Below are 19,423 nucleotides of genomic sequence, written 5' to 3' on the forward strand. Positions count from 1 at the left end.
GATACTGAACCTGATGGCTCAGTATCAGGGCCTGTGTGCAGAAGTGATGGTGAGATTGCAGGGAATAATTATGAGACTGAGCAAAAGGCAGGGGTAGGGTTCCCCTCTCATCAGCCTCATACAAGGCACTAGCAGCCTTGGGTAACTCAGCTGCTAGTCATGTCCATTAGGAGATCCATTGCTCAGGGTGATGACCTGCTTGTCTGGGTGCACCATACCTTTGGGCACAGGGAACTGACTGCCTAGTCTGGGAAATCTGTACCATATCTGTGCCATGGCTAAGAAAATTCAATTACAGCGTTAAGAAAATCAACAACTTCTTTTCAAAATAATGAGGTGTAAAAATAGTAACAGGTAGGGGTTCTTCTTACTTCCTCTCCATAGCACTTTTTAAGACTTTTGTTCTAAGGTTTTTTAACACCTGTGTTTCTCTGCAAACCAATTCAGAAACCTTTTGAAGACCTTAGGAAAAGATGAAAATACTTCAGCCAAAAAGTGAAATTCAAAAATTAGAACTTTGTGCCATGGCACTTTCCAAGTGAAAGTGAGAAACCAGTGAGAAAATTGAAAGCTTGAGTCCTGCCTACCATTTTAATTTTAAAAATATTGTCAAGTGTGAAAATAAACATATAGGATTAACCTATTTTGACATATTCTAAATTTGGGATCAAAGAGATAAGCTTGTCACAGTGGGCTCCCACAGAATTTGGGGAGATAAAATTCCTGAGGCTTTGATCAGCTTTGACTGATCCTGAGCTGTCATTCAGTGGTTTATATCCCTGGAATATATAGTCATGGTTACAGTATGTTCCTCCTTTAGTATGCACAGATCTCTGCTCTGCAGAAAGGAAAGGATTTTAAGCTCTTTTGTAAGATCACAAATAAAGATTAGGATCTTGCATGGCATAAATACTGGGTTTTATTTATTCTCTAGCAGTGAGGCACCACTAGTACATGGGTGGGATTTCTCCTCTGTCTGTGCACTTGCTATAATCCCACTTCCTGCACTATCCATTTTGAGCTATAGCTATCTTACTTATTTTTGTTCTGTGCATTAGTATTTGCCAGCAGGTGGTCATGAGTACAACAGAAATTCTGGGCACGCAGCTGGTACTTCTGACAAGGTTTTCTTGGTCCTACTGGTGTTGAATTATCAGGAGAATAGAGCAGAAAAACATTTTTAGAAAGCTGTGTTTGATGCCAAGTATAAACAAAGACTACCTCTATCAAGAAACCTTTCTTTCCTGGGTACCTGATGCACTAAAACTAGCTAGATATAAATGGTTTTATTAATGCTTTTTCAGCTTCAGGCTTTGAGAATAAAAGCATTAGCTCTTACAGACCGCAGTCCTTCTCATATAATCCACAGCTCACTTCAGCAGCTATCACCTTTCATTTGTCAGCTCAGAAAAATTGACAAACTCAATCCAATGACTGTTATTGACTGCAAAAGCTTCTGTTTTCGTGGTAATTATCTTCGTTCATGCCACAAGTCTGAATTTAAGTGCATAATTCAAATTCTTTTGAAGTTATATGAGCATTAGCTGTTTCATTCCTCTGTGCTACGCTTGACAAATTTCGGTCCTATTTAACATTTCTAATTATTTTTTTTATCTTCAAAGAAATTATTCTTGTCAAGCTATTCCATTAAAACATAGTTTTGGAGCAAGATTTTACTCATGGAAGCATATTGTTGTCTTTGCATATGCAGAATTTATGAGTTCAGCTCCTTTCCACAAGAGATTAAAATTTTTTATTTGCTTTGTGATCTTAGAAGCTTCCAGATTCACTTAGTTCACTTTTAAAAAGTAGTTAAAATTCTTTTTTTATTGACAAAATCTAGAAAAAATGTGGGGGCTTTGTAAATGATTACTCATATTTTCACACTAACATTTATTGGCTCAACCTTTTGGAAAATCATGAACTATCAGAAGGATGGGAATAAAATAATCAGAAGTAGTAATTATGAAAGCAACATGGAAGTAAGAGTTTTGATAAACAAATAGTATAATAGTAACTGAGGGGACGTAGGAAATTCATGTTTGATAAATTGCACTTTAAAGTTTATCTGGAGGCACATTTCTTCATGAAATTGAGGGCAATATTATTTTTTACAAAAATTGATGACTTTCTAAATTTGGAATCAGAATACTGTCAGAGAGACTGCTCTGTCATTAAAAGACTGACAAAGAATCCTTTCTAATTATGAAAAATCTCTAAATATAGCCTTCCAGACATGCTGAACAGTAGCCACACCATAAGCTGAACTTTATTTGTATAAAAAAATGAATTTTCAGTTTATCTTGATCTTGAAATGTAGGCTTGTAAAAGTGTTCAAACACTCCAGAAAATGAATGTGGTAGATGACATGATGAAAAGTAAGGGAAAGGTCAGCTTGGACTAGGACAGATCACAAGACTTTAAAAAACTGTGTTAGCATAATATGTATTTATGTTAATATAATATATATAATACATAATGGTCAATTTTAAGCTAGTGATAACAAACATTTTTTTATATTTAAATAAAATTTTGAAAAGACAGGATAACTCAATAATTTTTTTTACATTGCCTCTGTAGTTGACATATGACTGCAATTGTAAATGCTTGGGTATCAATATTGCTCACTTGACTGATAAGAAGTTAAACAATATAAAGGGCAATAACCTGAACTGGGGTTAGAATTCCAGACAACATTTTGCAGCTAATTTCTTCAAATAGGAAATACCACAGACTACACAAATCTGAGACTCCAGCATACTACTGGCTGCCACTGAAATATGTGTAAACCTTATATGGAATACACTAATGAAATAAAACATCTGTGGGTATAGTTTCTGCCCATGCTTAAGGCTGTTGTGGTGCGCAATGCAACCACTTTTCAGTTGCTGTTATATGTTTTTTACGTTTGCATTTTAAGTTTAAAGTTTATTCTGTATTAAGTCAAATTGTGTTAAGATGGCACCTGCCTCAGGTTCCCTCCCCCGTTTCTCCCGCTCTGTGATATGTCAATCCTCTGGTTGCCTAGGGAACTCCCGCCATTTTGTATGTCAGTCTTTAGTCCCCTCCTTAGTTGCCAGGGCTTCTTTGTAAACCCCTCCCATGTTTCCCTGGTAACCTCCCTGTCCATCACTTTCTGCCCACACCCTGTCCCTAGAATCTTCTACCGTGGGCAGAAGGTGATTGGAGCAGAAGTTGCTGTCCCTCGCCAACAAGCCTCCTATTTGTTACCATGTTAAATCAATCACTCAGTGCTGTTTTGTTACTGGCCAGGAGTTCGGTCGCTCCTCCCTTCTGGAAGCCTTTATCAGTCTGTGCAATCTCCTCCCCCCAAGGGGCACGTCCCTGCAGTCGTTGTCTGAATCTGTACCCTTCCTCTCCCTCAATAAAACTCACCCTGCTGCAGAGACCTGCCTAGCCTCCTTTCCATCATTCATGCGACCTCATTTAGCTGGAGCGCAAGCTTTGCCAGATCTTCGGACACGGCCGAGGCCATCTCCCCCTCTGCCGGGGAGAGCTCGGTCCCAAGAAGCTGCTGGCGTGCCGTGGAGCTAGCCGGCAATTTTTACGCACCCCGGCATAAGGCAATTTGTTTTATATCTTGAATCGTGAGAGTTTGAGCTCCTCATATTAATGTTGAGTCCCTTTAATACTATCTTACCTTGCTATTCTTATTATTCATGTAATAGCATATTTTTTTTAAAGTTCTGTTTAGGTCTTGCCTCTAAGATACCATTCAGACCTGAGTTTACAGGCTAATTATGTATCAAGAAAATATTTTTTATTACTGTTAACTGTGTCAATTTTTTTTTTGTTTTGCAGTGTCCTTTATTATAAAAAAGATAAATAAAGATAAATATTTTACCTACTTATAAACCTTATATATGTCTGCTATGGCAGTATGTCCTCATATCTCCATTTTCCCCCTAACATGGAAGCATCTTACTGCCTTTGCTGCCTTCCATTGTAGTGTTGCACCTTCTGTAGCATTCTTTCAAATCCTGGTAACAAGAATACTGAACACAGTATTAAAGACATGCTGATGGAAATATCTCATCATTCAGTGTTTCAGAATAGCACAAAATGCAAAAATATTTTGTTTTTAATAATGTACAGAGAATATGAATTTCACCATATGTTTTGGCCAACAAATGTAATTCTTGGGATTCTTCTCAGGATTGGGTTTATGTGCAATTGTCCACTAGAGTGCAGGCTGAGACCAACAAACTCATTTTGTTCCTGTCATAAACTGACTTTGAACCCCGGTGTCTTAATGTACATTGTTAGTAGATTAAAGCACTGTACCTTCTAGCTTCAGCTGTGAGTATATACACTGCTATCAAATTTGATGGATATAGCTTGTGAAGCTTAGTGACCTAGGGTGGTGATAATAAAGTATTCTGGAACCTGGATAACATTTTGTTCTGTCACTATGATTTTCTTGTTCTGGTGACATCAACTAATTTGTACTGCTTTGTAGAGGATTTCTGTATCCAGCTTTTTAGCCAGTCTCCATTTCCTTGCACTGCTCTTACTCATCTCTGTCAGAGTGAATTTCTTTCAGAGACAAAATATTGCTCAATATTGATCCCTGTGTGCTAATTTCAGGTTCTTGTGTTGCAAATCAGCTGAAGTGCTGTTCAAAACACTGAAGAATTTTCTAACACAAAATGCAAAAAGAAATTGACCCACAGAATATCTTCCAACAAGAATCCTCTGTTTCCTAGTCCATTAAAAGACCACTAAAGTCAATTTAACATACGCTGCATAAAACCCATTTTTATTCTAAAAAGTTGTCCCAACAAGAGTAGCCAGTCTTCACAAAGTTCATAAAATTCTTAGGAATTTTAGCCTGTTTCTTATTTTTGCCTGTTTAGGACATTCATCTTCTGCAGAAAAATGCTTACCCCAGAGGACATTTATACCAGCAGAGTGATTTGGAGTTCTTCTTACTGTCCCTATAGAACCTATTGAAGTTTTTGTAGAACTAATAGGGGGTTTTTTAGTTTACTTTTCTGTAAAGGAGGAATATCGCGTATCAGTTCCCTTTTACTTCCTCAGTTTTGAAAAAATAAAGCACATCTGTTACTTAATTTTTTTATCTCCCTAGGCTGCTGTGAAGGCTGGCTTCAAAAGACAGTTTTTCTTCAGTACTTTGAACCCTAAAAACATTCTGTTGTATTATGAGAAATAAGAATTGGATAAATCTTAACTAATGTCTGTCTTCCCTTTCCACAGTCTATAGCACATCCACTTTTGAATTCCTTAATGATCTCTACTTCAAAAATCACATCCTGCTCTTCGCCTTCTTTACCTAATTGTCTCTTTTGTATAGCTCAGAGCTTCTGTGCCTCCATGCTAAAACTTGTCATTTACTATATGCTGTCTTTGCCATCTGAGTCAATGTCTTCCTAATGTGAATATGTTTTTATTTATAATGGTTTTAAAGTTACAATAGCATAAAAAGTATGGATAGGAACTAAAAGATAAAAAAATAATCTTAGTAGTAGCAAGTGCTCAGCTTGGGCTATTTCAGTTTGAACAAATCACGTTTGTCTGATGTAGACGACTAAAAGCAGAATCTCATAATAGGGAAGTACCAGGAAATATTGAAAAGGGATCATGCTGTCAACTCTGCTTATGAAATAAATTGGGTTTACTAATGGTTATATTTCCCCTTATATCTACAGTGGGAGCATAGAGTTCCTGTTCTTCCAAGTTAGGATGTCAAATGTATTTCCTGACAGCTCCAGCTCACTTTTCATTATTGATAAGTTAGAACAGTGTGGCTGTTAGCTGCTCTTGTGTAATTAGTTCAATGTGGTTAGGAAACAGCCAGAATGCAGAAGAGATGAAAAGTACTCACATATAATATGATAGTGGCACCTGAGCTCTCTCTGCCCTGATGCCAAGCTAACACTGAGGATGTTACAAAATGAAGGCATTGTGCCTTGTGTCTCACTGTTCTCCTGGTGTTATGTCCTAGGGACAGAGCAGTTATCCTCTCACTGAGAAAAGAAAATGTGTTTGATGCTAATTTGGGGAATTGGGTGTATTGGCAATTTGAAAGGCAAGTAGGTTGAAGGGATTTCATCATGCTGAGGTGAGACACAGGACAAACCCAGAGTGAGTGCAACAGTTAATTTTATTTTTTTAAACTTAGTTAAATTAGCCAGTGTATGTGAGAATACTGAGATATTGTCTTGCCCCCCCACCCCAATCCAAAGGTTAGTTGAAGGGAAAATCATCTCTTCACAGAATGGATTTAGCACATTGCTTAAAACCTTCCATGTTAAATCCCATATAAAGATGTAAGAAAACGATTCTGTATAGCAGCTCTTACATGAAGCTTAACATTCTGTAATAATGAAATCTAAAGATACAGTTAAGATAAATGACAGGAAATTATAAATAAAAATAGGAAAATTCTCCATACCCAAAATCTAAAGCTTATCATAAACAAAAAGAAGGTTGGACAGAAGTTCAACTGGATTAAAAAAGATGAGTATAAGTGGAATTTGCATCAGAAGAAAAAATTACTAACAGCAAACTACTTTGCCCAAAAATGAAGGGATACATATATTCAATATCATTTGTATGGAAGAGGAAAAATTTCTGTCTTTAGAATGTATCTGATGTAATGATTACAGATAATGTTATTTTCCAGTTGGAGTTTTTGCAAGTTGATACACTGCAAGAGATTTGGGGACTTGGGGAAAATTCGTGATGTAGTGTGAAAAGCTACTACATCATCACAGGAAAATCTTGCCAAATCAGAAGGGACGGAAATAGAAGACAATCTTCTTAGATATTAAAAATAGCCTTGAAAAATAAGGGGAAGGTAACAGAAGAAAGAGAAGGCTATGAAGTATGTAGGCAGCTGCTGAGTCCAGAAGCAGCATGCCAAGAAAGTGAAATTTTATACTGAAAGCCAAAAATTAATTTCTCGCTTCTAACTAGGGAGTATCTGTTATTATGACTAGTATGGGTGGGCAAAGAAGGTAATTCATGTTTTGGAAGGAATCACTAGGATTGCCAGAAGACTTGCAGTCTGAGACTTCGTGTCTCAGTTTACTTTTGCTTACTCTTGCACAGCTTAGCAAGAGTATCTGTGATTTCCAGTTGTGGATGGAGGTAGGAAAAAAGATCATGTGCAATATCTTCTGTTTTTCTAGCACCTGTGTTCTGTTGTCCTGGTTTTAGCTGGGATGAAGTTACATTTTTTCTTAGTAGCTGGTACAGTGCTGTGTTTTGAATTTGGTATGAAATTGTATGAGATTGCATAAAAAAGATAATTTGGATGTGAAGAAGAGTGAGTATGAATGGAAATGGAGTTTCAAAATTAGAGGACTGGTCAGAGACAGATACAAACATCAGGAAAAAACAAACAGAGAAAACATCAGCAAATAACACGCAGCATGGATAAAGAGCAAATCTAGCTGCAGAATGTACTGATACCAAAGAAAAAATTAGGTGATCAAGGTCCTGCAAAGACAATATTTACCTTTAACTAGAACCATAAGTATGAATAAAACAAGAAAATATTCAAAATTCGGAAATCGCTGTATGTCCATAAAATTTTTATGTGACATGAAAAATTGTGTACTTTTAAATATTGATCAGAAGACTGTTTAAAGAGTATAATTTATACACTCATTTCTGACCCCAAAGAGAATAAAGTGCAAAAATTCTGGATTTAGGGAATTATGCAGAATTTTCTCTGAAAGATTGAGAATGTGATACTCAAAATAGTATCTCACTTGGACAGAAAGAAAACTTAAATCTAACACTAGTTAGATTTAAGAAACAGATGCTATAGAAAGGTAACCTAATAAACAAGCCATCAAAATCTAAGAATAGAGCAAAGTAATGATTTCCTATTAGGACATGAAAAGCATAAAAATACCTTAATATTGGCTTGACTGATTCTGACAGATACTCACCATGCACAAGAATCTCTGGCATTCACTGCTTATAAATCTGTAAAAAAGGTAGGCATCTAAACACAGATTTCAATGTCCTGAATTTTGGCACCTGAGTTTGAAAATACTGAATTTGCAACAGGCTTCCATTGGCACCATAATTACCATGATACCATCCTATTTGGTTTTAATCAAAGACTGGTAATAAGTTGCATTTCTTACCATCTTTATGAATAAGTAGTTCCAAAATTGCATAGTATAAAGAATTATATGCTAAAGGTAAAAATCCTATAGTAATTCTGACATACTTATGCTCTCTACAGAAAATGCTACAATATAAAAATCTAACAGTTTATTGCAATCTATTAATGGGCTTCTGCAGCTAACCCTTTTTAGTTCTTCCAGCAAGGGGGTTCCAAAATAGGACTTTGTTCACAGTACAAAGCCTGACATTGCAACAAATGTTATTTGAGCAGTGAGGAAGCCATAACTTCATATTCTTTATTAGATTATGTATAGAACTTCAGAACTGCAGCATATACCAGCAGCTGCATTTGTATTTAATGTGCTCCTCAGACTGTAAGCAAGTACAGATGGAAAAGTTTAACTCAGGTAGAAATTCCTATTTGGAAAAATATTTAGAAGATGAGTCTTGCCTAAAAAATAATGTTCTCTAGCTATGAAAATTATTTTCTCCAAGAGCAATTTCTTCTCTGTAAGACAAAGATATAAAGACATACTGTCATATTTATTTGTCTTTCTCTTCAAACATAGTAATTAGTTCCTGAAAAATTCACTCTATTAGAAAAAAAGACAACAGCTCATTAGCAATTTCTTTTTACTTTTCCCTTAAGTTTTGAGATGGATTTCAGGGTGGACTACCAAATTGCAAGCTCCATATTCTGCCAAATAGCAAAAAGTTGTCTCTGAGCAACAACTTATACATATGGTACTTTTGGGGAGAGATCTTGCTTGCCAGCAAAGTTAAAAGAGTCTGTTGGCAAGCAACAAGAAAGTGGGGAGGTGGGGTCTGTAAACTGGGGGTTCCCCAAGCTCGACTAAGTTTGCTTTTATCAAAATTGACAAAAGGTAGATGTGAATGTTTCATAAGTAAGCTAAAAATATAAGGAACTTGACAGATGGTTATATATTTAGCATGTCTTTGAAACTTGTATCACTTTTCGTTAATAAGAGCATCTAAAGTATTTGTAATCAGCTCAGATTGTTTATTGACATCTATCCAGCAAAGTCATGATAGTCCACACTTGGGACCTTGTTAGGAAATGAGACACAAACAAAAATACCTTATGAAAGATTACCTGAGATACTTGAAGCTTTTTAACATACACCCTCCTTCTAACAAGAGAGGAACGTGCAGGGACAGGACTAGAGTTCAGACATAAATTTAAAAGAAATTTGGCCTATTTGAATGCTGGTCAGTCTTAACAGGGGTTTTGAGTTAGAGCCCTCTAGTTCTGTCACAGAGATCTGAATGCTTCTGAGGCAGATGAAAGGTGCAAATAAACTTCTGGATCTCAGAGTTAATGGAGAGGAGCTGATCCAGGGTAACTACTGCTTTTGCAAAAAAGGCAACAGCCAGAGAAGTCTTATGGAACCTGCCAGGCAGCATGATTTTGCCCCACACCTGTAGTAAGTCATGCTACCTACCCTCAGCACAACCCTGTGTTTGGAACACAGGATCCTGGCCTAAATCTTGTCTAGTCCAGGTGTACCCTTCTTCCCATGTGTGCTTAAAGAAAGAAGCTGTTATGTCAGATACAATAGCACATTGTCAGAAGAACAGTCACAACTTGGCCACAAGAGAAGTTTTCAGTATAACTCTTTGAAAAAACCTAAGGGAAATAAAAATGTAGCAAGGTTTCCAGAAGATGTGTCACTTAGCAACATTACAGGAGTCTACTAACTAAAATTCCACCAGAAGTTTTCCTCCTCAGGCCATATATCACTGCTGTATTATAAGTAGTAGTAGTAGTTAGTAGATATTATGAGTTTATCCTCAGAATCCTAATTATGAAAAATAATGAATTTGGCATGGATAATTGTAGTGCTACAATTTTAATTCATACTTCAAGACTGCAGAAAGAGATTCACAGACAGTAGAGAACTTTTTGAACAGATTTATGCTATTTTTTCGCTCCAGATTAATTGAGTGCTCTTTAACTGTCTTAATAATCAACCATCATCAGGTCTTGCATTTCACCTTCAGGCTTATGCTTCCCTGAATGATGCTACTTTCATTAAATTTGTTTTCTTTTTCTTGCATTTAAATAGTTCCTTTTCATTCATTAACAAACCATATATGAACATTTGTTGTCCATATGAAATTATGCCAATAGAAGTTTTGCAAACTGAAATAGCTATGTTTTCCCACTCTGAGGGCTGGAAAACTTGTCAGTTGAAGTATAACAGGTTGCTTTTGCCAAGTTTTCTGGTTACAACTGAAGAGGAATATCTGTGAAATTAAGTAACATTTTCATATTTGATAGTTTGTCAGTTGTCTAAAAAAAAAGCTAACTGATGCAGCAATCTTAATATGAAAACATATTAGCAATATGCTCCTCTGTGTTGATCACTGCAGGATCTCTCTGACTTGGCATAGCTTCAAGAATAACTATGAGCATGGCAGGTTCCTTGGCTTAGCCATCCTCTTGCACTCATGTTGGTGTAGTAGGGTAACCAATTGTGCAATTTCTGTGCACATAGTCAGTAAGGGGGAACTATAAAGACAGCTCCTGAGATGCTGTGTACCCAGTTTCCCAGAAATGTCCTGTTTTCCAACCTGAAGCATCCTCCTGGATGAAGAGGAAGACTTTTGACTGGGCTGCAGGAAACCATTCTCTCAGCCACGCCAATTGACGGCATTCAGATCAGTGGTGCAGCTCACGTGCAGTGCAACCCCACAGCTGGTGCACACAAACCCCTCTTGGGGATGCTCTCAAAGGCAAGTGCTTTCCTTTTGTCCATCACGGAGTTCGCTGCCCCTGTCACTGCCTCCAGTGGGAACCGAATGGGTCACATTCGGCTGGGTTTGGGCACTCTTCACTTGATGCCTCCAGCCCCGAGGAGCAAACATGTGTACCTTGCTCCCATTGAGTGCTTCCACAAAGGCATGCCCGAGTGGCAGCCAGCCAGCCAAGGTAGGCAGCTTCTCACACAAGGAACACGAACATGCCGTACCAACATTTAATATTTATTATCATACCTCTTATTTTGCACTGCAGTGGGATACATATACATGAAAAACACCAATCACTTGTTTTTTAAAATTCTAAAAGTTTAATAGTAATAAAATGGTTATTAAAATAGCAATATAATTAGAGTAATAATAATTTGGACAAATTGGATTAGGACAATATGAGACAATAGAAACAAAGAGTTACGGACAGGCCGGGTACCTTTTCCTGGGCAACATAAGCCTGAAACAGACACACATTAACAGAGGATTAACCCTTAAAAACAATAAGCTGTTGCATATGCATACATCTCATACATGATGCATAAATTCCATTCAAACACAGGATTCTGTCTGGTCATCGTCAACTTCTTCCTCTTAATCCTAAGGCGTCTTCGTGGCGGAGTGAGGCGGGAAGAAATTAGTTTCTTCTGACAAGAGGGCAATAAATTCTTTTTCTCTGAAAGACTTAGGTGTCCTGTGGCTGCTACCTCACTGCCAGTCATTTATTTTAAAAAAGTATCTTACATAGCATAGTTTCTATTTTAACATTATGTTATAACCTAAAACTATATTTAACACACTACTTAAGAGAATTAATCCAGCATAACTTTCTAACATAACACATATAATATTCATTACCATATTTGCGAAAAGCCAATCATAAAATACGCATTTTCCACATATATATATATATATATATATATATATATATATATATATGTTCAGCCACCTGTGCATCTTGGGAGACTTCTACGACCTAGCAGCAGCTGGAGGTATATAAAAACCATAATAAATAAACCATAACTCAATTTCCACATCAATTTGATATCCAGAGAACAAATAAAACCTCAGATTTTTCGACATTTAAATATGTTAATGTCAAACTTTATTAAACAGCATTTACCTCAAGAGCGTGAGCAGGGCGAAAACCCACATACTTATGTCAAAGCATAACATTAGAAGAACCATCTGTCAGAAAAATGAACGGGCATTCAAGTGACTGGTTTGTAGTGTCGCGGAGGCTCGCAGCGGCCCGGGCTGGGAGCGGGATCAGCTCCGGGCGCATCCGTAGCCGCGCTCCGGCCGGGCCGCTCGGCACCCCCGGCCCGCCCCCGGCCCCGCCCGCCCGCGCTGAGGCGCCAAGCGGTGAAAGCGGCGAACGCAGCGTGGCCGCGGCACCATGAGCGGCGCCCAGCCCGGCCACCAGCCCGGCCTCCAGCGGAACGGGTACGCGAGTGCAGGGCCCGCGGGAGGCCTCGCCAGCCCTTCCCGCCCGCCGTCCCGCGGCTCCCTCTCCCACCGCCACCGCGCTCCCCTCACACGCCGGCTGGCTAAACTTTTCCCCGCCGGGCCGGGCCGCGGGGGAAGCCCTGGTGGCGGGGGGTGCAGCCACCCCAGCCTCTGAGGGCGGGAGGGAGGGAAGCTGGGATCCTCCGGGGCGGGAGGGAGGGAAGCTGGGATCCTTTGGGACGGGAGGGAGGGAAGCTGGGATCCTCCGGGGCGGGAGGGAGGGAAGCTGGGATCCTTTGGGACGGGAGGGAGGGAAGCTGGGATCCTCCGGGGCGGGATGAGGAAGGTCCGCGCAGCCGGGGGCTCCCCGGGCAGCGCTGGCCGTCGCCGGGCCGGGGGAGATCCATCCCGTGGGAAGGCGTTTCCTGGAGCCCCTAAAGCTCTGTGGTGAGGGCATGGCCTGTTTTACGTGGGTTCGTAATCGCTGGGATGGGAAGAAGAGCAGGCGGGGTGTCTTGTGTTCATTATTTCCGGAAATGAGGACGGGCGTGAGTAAATAGACAATTAATTAAAGTCAGAAGTGACTCTGTAGAAGTGAAGTACCTTCGGTGAAGGGAAGTGTTCTTATACTGCTTAATTGAGGCTCAGTATTCAGACACAGTGTTTATCTTTACAGGTTTGATGGGTTATCTCCCAAGAAAATTGTGAATATAACTAATTTGCAATGAACTGAGTACTGTTTTTCTGTAAGAAAGATTGAGTTTTCTCTTTGCAAACCTTCCCTCCCAGTACGGAATATGTAATGACCCTATCTCAGTACCTATATGACAGGAAAAATGAGCAGCCTCAAGTAAAGGAAATCCCACCTTCATTTAATCTAGTAATGACCATAAAATATGAGATTTAAAGAAGAAGCTTGTATTAAAGGTCATCAAGAGCCGGTATCCTGTTTGGCTTTTGAGGAGCAAGAGCTTAGTTGAAGATGTTTATTTATTTTTAATACACGCTTCATTTTTTATGTGTGATTTCAATGTCAAGGTTGATAGTTGGTCTTCAGTAGTATATATGATACTGGAGAATAATACTGCTTGAATAGAGTTGAAACATAATGCACATGACATCAAAGATAAGGAAGCAGAGAAAAAACTTAAAAGAGTGAGATTGATCTGATCCCCCCCCCAATCCTCCAGCTGTATTATATTGTTGTATAGCTGACTGTCATAATTGTAGTAGGAAAGAATTTGAGATTATAAATTATGTTTTAGGATTCTCAAAAGAAATTTTAGTTATGCTAGACCATTTTTTAGTAGCTGAAGACATTTGCTCCTTTTTCAGATGGTGTCACAGGTTACTTGAAGCCTAGATGGATGAAAAATAAGTGAAAAGGGAGGCAGTGTTCTGTAGTTATAGAATCTTTTTCTCTATTTTCCCTTGAAAATTTTCTATAGACTACTAATTAGTCTAAAATTTAAGTTTTTCTTCCCCCCCTCATTGTTCTTAGTAGTATTCTTCATAGCTTTCAGTTTCTGTTATTTTTGTTCAGAAGTTCTTATAGGTTATCCTAAGGTTAAGCCTTGATTGCCTGTTTTACAGCTAGCTATAGTATTTTCTAGAGTATCTTTCATTCATGCAATTCTAGAGCTTGCAAATGAGCATAAAGAAGATTATCAGCTGCCCCAAATCCATAAACTAATTTTCGTGTGTGTGCTTGACTGCTAGCCAAGGCCTTGGCTTCTGCTCAATCAGAAAATAAGTGGTTTATACCCATTTCACGCTCTTGAGTTCTTGTGCACTGAGTAAGGGAATTCTCTTGCCAAACACGGTGATGTTAAGTAGAAGTAATTGAGTAAGGGCTTTGGGGGGGTTTATTTCTCTTTGATGTAAGCCTTCTGCTTATTTTTTAGCTATGCTCTTCTCCCTGTGAAGTTGGTGCTCTGAGGGACCTCCACTTACATACAGTTCTGTATTTATTAGAAAAGTAAATACTACCTTTTGTTATGTTTTGAATAAGTAGAGTTGCTAGGGAATAATTTAACAAAAGGAGATCTCACGACCTCTTAGTTCAGAGTACTACTATCTTTCTGGGGCCCTTTTCCCAGAATGTTTTATTCAGTGTAGTTCTGCATTGTGTTTTATCCCTCGCCGAAGACATCGCTGTGAATGTCACTTAGCAGAAGCATTCATTGAGAGTCCAGTTGTGGTTTAGATTTTGTAAACCCCTTTTTTGGAGATATTTTAAATAATCATATAGCTGAAACATTTTCTTGATATTTTAGTTAACCTGGCAAAGTTCAGTTTGGCACAGAGTGGTTTGAGGGTCTTTCTCTGAGCACTTTTCTTTGCTTCGTAGTGGGATATAGCCCCAACCCTTTAGTTACAGTGATTCAAGTCAGTTTGGGCATTTTTAGAATCACATATTTGATTTGTGTGTTTGCTTTGACAATTGACAGTTCTGGGCACTATTTGCAATGTTGTCAAAGTGTGAGAGAGGTGTGTGGGTTACATCAAGGGTGTGTGTTCTTCCCTCCTTACTTTGAGATGGTGGCCTTAAAGGTGATCCTCATTCATTCCAAGAACAAGCCAAAATTGCTAACTTGTAATGTGCCACATACAGACTATTCAAAACCAGCAATTTATCTTTGGTAAATAGCACATTGTAGGTTTCTAAAGTACAGTTTTATCATTGTTTTCACTCAAAGACTATAACTTCTTTATGACAAGCTAACTGCAAGCTTCTAATACATAGTTTTAGTTATAAAAATAATTATTAACTAAACACTTGCCTTCTAATGTTTGTCTTCCAAAAGTGCTAGTGGTGCTAGGAGATGTCTTGCTGCTTGCAGTTACCTGTGATGTATTTTTCTGCATGGCTGTACATCACAAGAATGGGTATCTTGGTCTTAACCTGTAGTTTTTGGTAGGAGAAGCCCCAAAAGAAAAGTATTGTGCCCCTTGTATTTTGATAGGCTAATCATTGTATTTGAGATGTTCCATTGGTTTGGTTTTCAAGTTGTAGCAATGATAGGTGAGAAAGTTTGGGGGAAATTTCCTTCAATTTGATTTTCTGTTTGAAATTTTCAAAGCTTAAATGTATGTGTGGAGAGGGAGATGTCTGCCTTTCTTTTCTTTGAGCTGAAAAGCACAGAAATTCCCCTGTTGTGTCTTACACTGTCTGAGCAGGCTTTCACCCATAAGCAGGCAAGAGAGAATGAGGTATCACCTTTTTTTCCTTCCTCCTTCCCCAAAATCTACCCTCCAGGGCGGGGAAAGAAGCAACCTTTTGTGGCACGTCTGTATATTATTTCTAAAGGAAAAGTTCTTGAACCCATCTCCTGTCAGTTTTCAGAAGGCTTCATAAGACAAAATCTCAAGAGAAAATTAGCAGGGAACTGTTGGAATGGCCTCAGATCTTTGGTGGTAAATGTTGTAACAAGAGGTAAACTTACAGTGATAAGAGTATGGTCAGAAATTATTGCCTGCAGAGGAAGTTACCAAATAGGAAGCTACTGAGCGCTTGTAGGCAGAAGTGCAAAATAACTTGGATTAGAGGCTGGCAGTTATCACAGTCATCATAAAAAAGATTATGTTGTTTGGGTGGGAAGAATGGCAGTACATGATATACCCGAACCTGAGAAATATACAGGGTGTTATCTGTAAAGGATAAATTGCTCTGTCTTTGAATTACTCAGTGCTCTGAATATCTCAGCCTTCTTATCTAAAAATGTAATTTGCAACCTTGCTTGATGCCTTTTCCTTGAAAGGAAATGTTGCATGTATAAGTTCCTGGAAAGCACTTGAAACTGATGGTTTTACTATCAAAGTATTAGTGAATGTGTGGTCTTAGCCACATTCTGATCCCGGTTACTTTAAACTTGTGCACATTAAAATAATACAATTTGTAGTAACTCTAAGTCTGTGATGTTTGCTGATGGCTGTTTTTTTCTATCAACTATTGTTTAGTGAAGCATCCTGCAAAAAAAGAGAGGATTATTTGGAATGGCCTGAATATTTTATGGCAGTAGCTTTTCTGTCAGCACAAAGAAGTAAGGATCCAAGCTCTCAGGTAAGAAGGCAACATATAATAATAAGATAACCTAATCTATATTGTCTATCACATCAGATGTACACATAGCGGTTTCAGGAATTTCTTAATAAAAGTTATTTCCGTGTGTAGCTGTTCAGCTTTTAACATAGTCAGCACCTTCTCTTACAGAAATTCTCTTATTGGGCCTGACCTCGTATGTATAATTCTGTGTACATTTGTAGCTTGGAGTTTTATAAATCATCTTTTCATCTGGAAGTTAAAATAACACATGCATTTTGTCTCCTTTTTCCAGTAAATATAGTCACTTTTAGAGGAGGATAAAACTGCTGGAAGTTTTAGGTTGAAATTTTTTAAGACACAACATTTTACAAGTTTCTTTTCCTCACCTGTAAGAGTATTTGTTTGTTATTGGGTTGATTGGAGTTTTCTTCTAGTTTGTTCCTCCCTCAGGATCCCCTGTTTCCTATACTTCACTGTCTGTTTCCATTTTTCACATGTTTCATGTGCCTCTGTTCAATATTTTTCAATATTGATTTCAGGTGATTGATACAGCTCCTGAAACATGCTGTTTGTTCTGCAGGATCCAGTCATCCTGTTAGTCATCACCCTTTGTGTGGAAAAAAATCAGGAAGCAAATCACAGAAAAATAATCTGTTCACTTCCTTCTGTCCATTAGAGCACTTAGCTCTCTGAAGGTTATTCACCTGGGGTTAAAGTTTTGTTACCCGAGGGCTGGTTGAGAAACACCTTGTGCAAATTAAAATTAGTACTATTGCAATTTCAGCAAATAATATAGGCAGAAAACATGAAAATGGGACACATCATCATTCTTTAAGAGTCTCTTTGTAGACTTAGGTTGAAGCAATAAAGGGTGAGAGTTAAAAGGTTTGGAATTTTAGTGCATGTTTGCAACCAGCCACAAAGTCTTGTGAGGCCAGCATAAGCCAACACTTGTATTTCTGTTACGTCTGTCATAACTTTTCTTCTGCTCACGTTGCTCATACTGCTGCTGGGAAAGCTAGTTTGGGGAGCTGAACTTATGTGTTTACTAGGGCTCATTCAGTGCTGTTTCTGCTCCCTGAACTAGGTTATTTCACTGTTCACAAGGAACAGTGCTGGCAGGCTGGCATGGGAACAGCATGACCAAAGGGGGAGCAGAGTTACATCTGCCCTGGCTTATTTCAAAGCCCCACCAGTTATGTACAATTGTAACCCTGCTTACTAGATGGTGTGACTTAATATATTAAGTGAAGCTTGAATCTCTTAATGAAAGTCGTAGGACTGACTATTCATGTCTCCTTTTCATTGTTGACACATTGTTTTGCATGCTGTTGATACTATGTAAATCTGATTTTATTTAGGTTGGTGCCTGCATTGTAAATTCAGAAAACAAGATTGTTGGAATTGGATACAATGGGATGCCTAATGGTTGCAGCGATGATGTACTACCCTGGACAAGAACAGGAGCAAATAGACTAGACACAAAATATCCTTATGGTAAGGCTTCTTGTGGTTGGCAGGTTAGACTTGTGATGTCTGTATCTATGAAGGTTCAACTGGTAAAGTATCAATCAGTTTTTCTTCCCCTCACTTGATATTGATAATGTGCCCATATGTGGTACACCAGGATAAAAATCAGTCTTTTTGAAGGACTGACTTCCTGGTGAAATAGGTTCAAAAATATTAGCCATTTTTGGATTGGGTAGTGAAAGCCTGTAAACATGAAGCAGCTCATTAGCACTCAGTTGCAGTGCATGCAGATAATTGCTGATTCTGTGTGTTTGTCTGCACAGAAATTACAGTGTGTGTATATGTAAAACAAGTAATTGGGTCTAAAATACAGGTATTAAAATTATAAACTCCAGTTGTTGTGGGAATTTTCCATTTCAGGTGTTGATGACATAGGTTGTATACACTATGAAGAAGCTGAATATTTGTCTTGAAGTCTGTATGCCATAGGTCAACCCTTCTATGGGTGAGGTGACTTTCATTGTTTATTTCAGCCTCTGTTTTGATTCTCATTTACTAAGTGGACAAAAGGAGCAAAGAGGAAGGATGGTTTCATGGTAAATGTGGTTGAGTGCTGCTTTGGATCTTGCCTCTGTCATAGCAGTAGGCATAGTTTGGCCTTCTCTAAGTTATTTAAAGGGCCCTTAGTGAAATTTGGTGCACCTAACAGCAGGGCTGGCTCTTCTGGATCAGGTGTGGTTTGCAGGAACTAGGGAGACTGGGCTGCCTTGTGGCCTGCAGTGTGGGGAAGGGACCTTGGTGAGGACTGGTAAGAGACCATAGAGTCCCCATACTTCCTTAAGTCCCCCTTCATCTTTCTGTACCCACTCCAGCTCCTGCTGCACGTCTGTGTGTGACACCAATGCAGCAGAAGCCACAGGCACAGAAAAAACAGAGCTTCTTCATCCTATGCTGCATCTCAGCCTGTCCTGAGCTCAGGAATGGCAGAGCAGAGAAACACAAAAGAGAGAATCAGAGCCTTGGGAAATTTTCTTTCTCTCTGTGTGGGTAGGGGAAAGTCAGCACAAGAGTTCACGTTTTGGAGAGAAATACTGACTCTTTTCCAGTGACCAGTATTTATCTCTGTCTACTATTTCTGTTTCTTACTTGTAACTTTAACAATTGGTGTGATAGAGAAATTAAACTTGCATGAGTTTTGACATAGCCTGAGCTCACTCAGAGCTCTTTCTAAAAACCATTTTTTGGATTTTCTATAGCATTGAAGTGAAAGATGATATGCAGTGGCTCAGCACATAATTCATCAGTTTGATATTTTTGACTTCTTAAAACCCCAGTACTTTGTCCTTGTTCACTTCACCAATTTATTATAAAACCTCTAGTGGTAATTCTTAAGCTCAAGACCATTTCATATTATTTTTTGTAACAGGTGTTTTCCCAATATAGAGCCAAATTTGAAGCCTGCTCTGAGCCACTGGTTTTACATATAGTGCTGTGACTATAATGGTACAACTTAGTATGACTGCTCTTTGTTTATAGGGTGAGGAAACAAGTGTTAGCCCA

At 38.6% G+C, this 19,423-nt stretch overlaps 1 protein-coding gene across 4 annotated transcripts in view; it reads left to right on the forward strand.

The window, feature by feature from the left end:
- DCTD (dCMP deaminase) overlaps window positions 1–19,423 on the forward strand; it is a 60,174-nt gene that overhangs the window by 28,908 nt on the left and 11,843 nt on the right. For 2 of the 4 annotated variants that reach the window (XM_030948444.1, XM_030948443.1), the window contains exons 1-3: window positions 12,241–12,345; window positions 16,309–16,411; window positions 17,755–17,890. In XM_030948444.1, the coding sequence (XP_030804304.1) occupies window positions 12,299–12,345; window positions 16,309–16,411; window positions 17,755–17,890 (286 nt within the window). In that variant the 5' untranslated portion in view covers window positions 12,241–12,298. Of the gene's footprint in view, window positions 1–12,240; window positions 12,346–16,308; window positions 16,412–17,754; window positions 17,891–19,423 lie in introns of those variants that run through there. The other 2 variants (XM_030948446.1, XM_030948445.1) reach the window with 2 other exon arrangements.

Source organism: Camarhynchus parvulus, chromosome 4, assembly GCF_901933205.1.
Source record: "Camarhynchus parvulus chromosome 4, STF_HiC, whole genome shotgun sequence".
Classification (NCBI taxonomy): domain Eukaryota; kingdom Metazoa; phylum Chordata; class Aves; order Passeriformes; family Thraupidae; genus Camarhynchus; species Camarhynchus parvulus.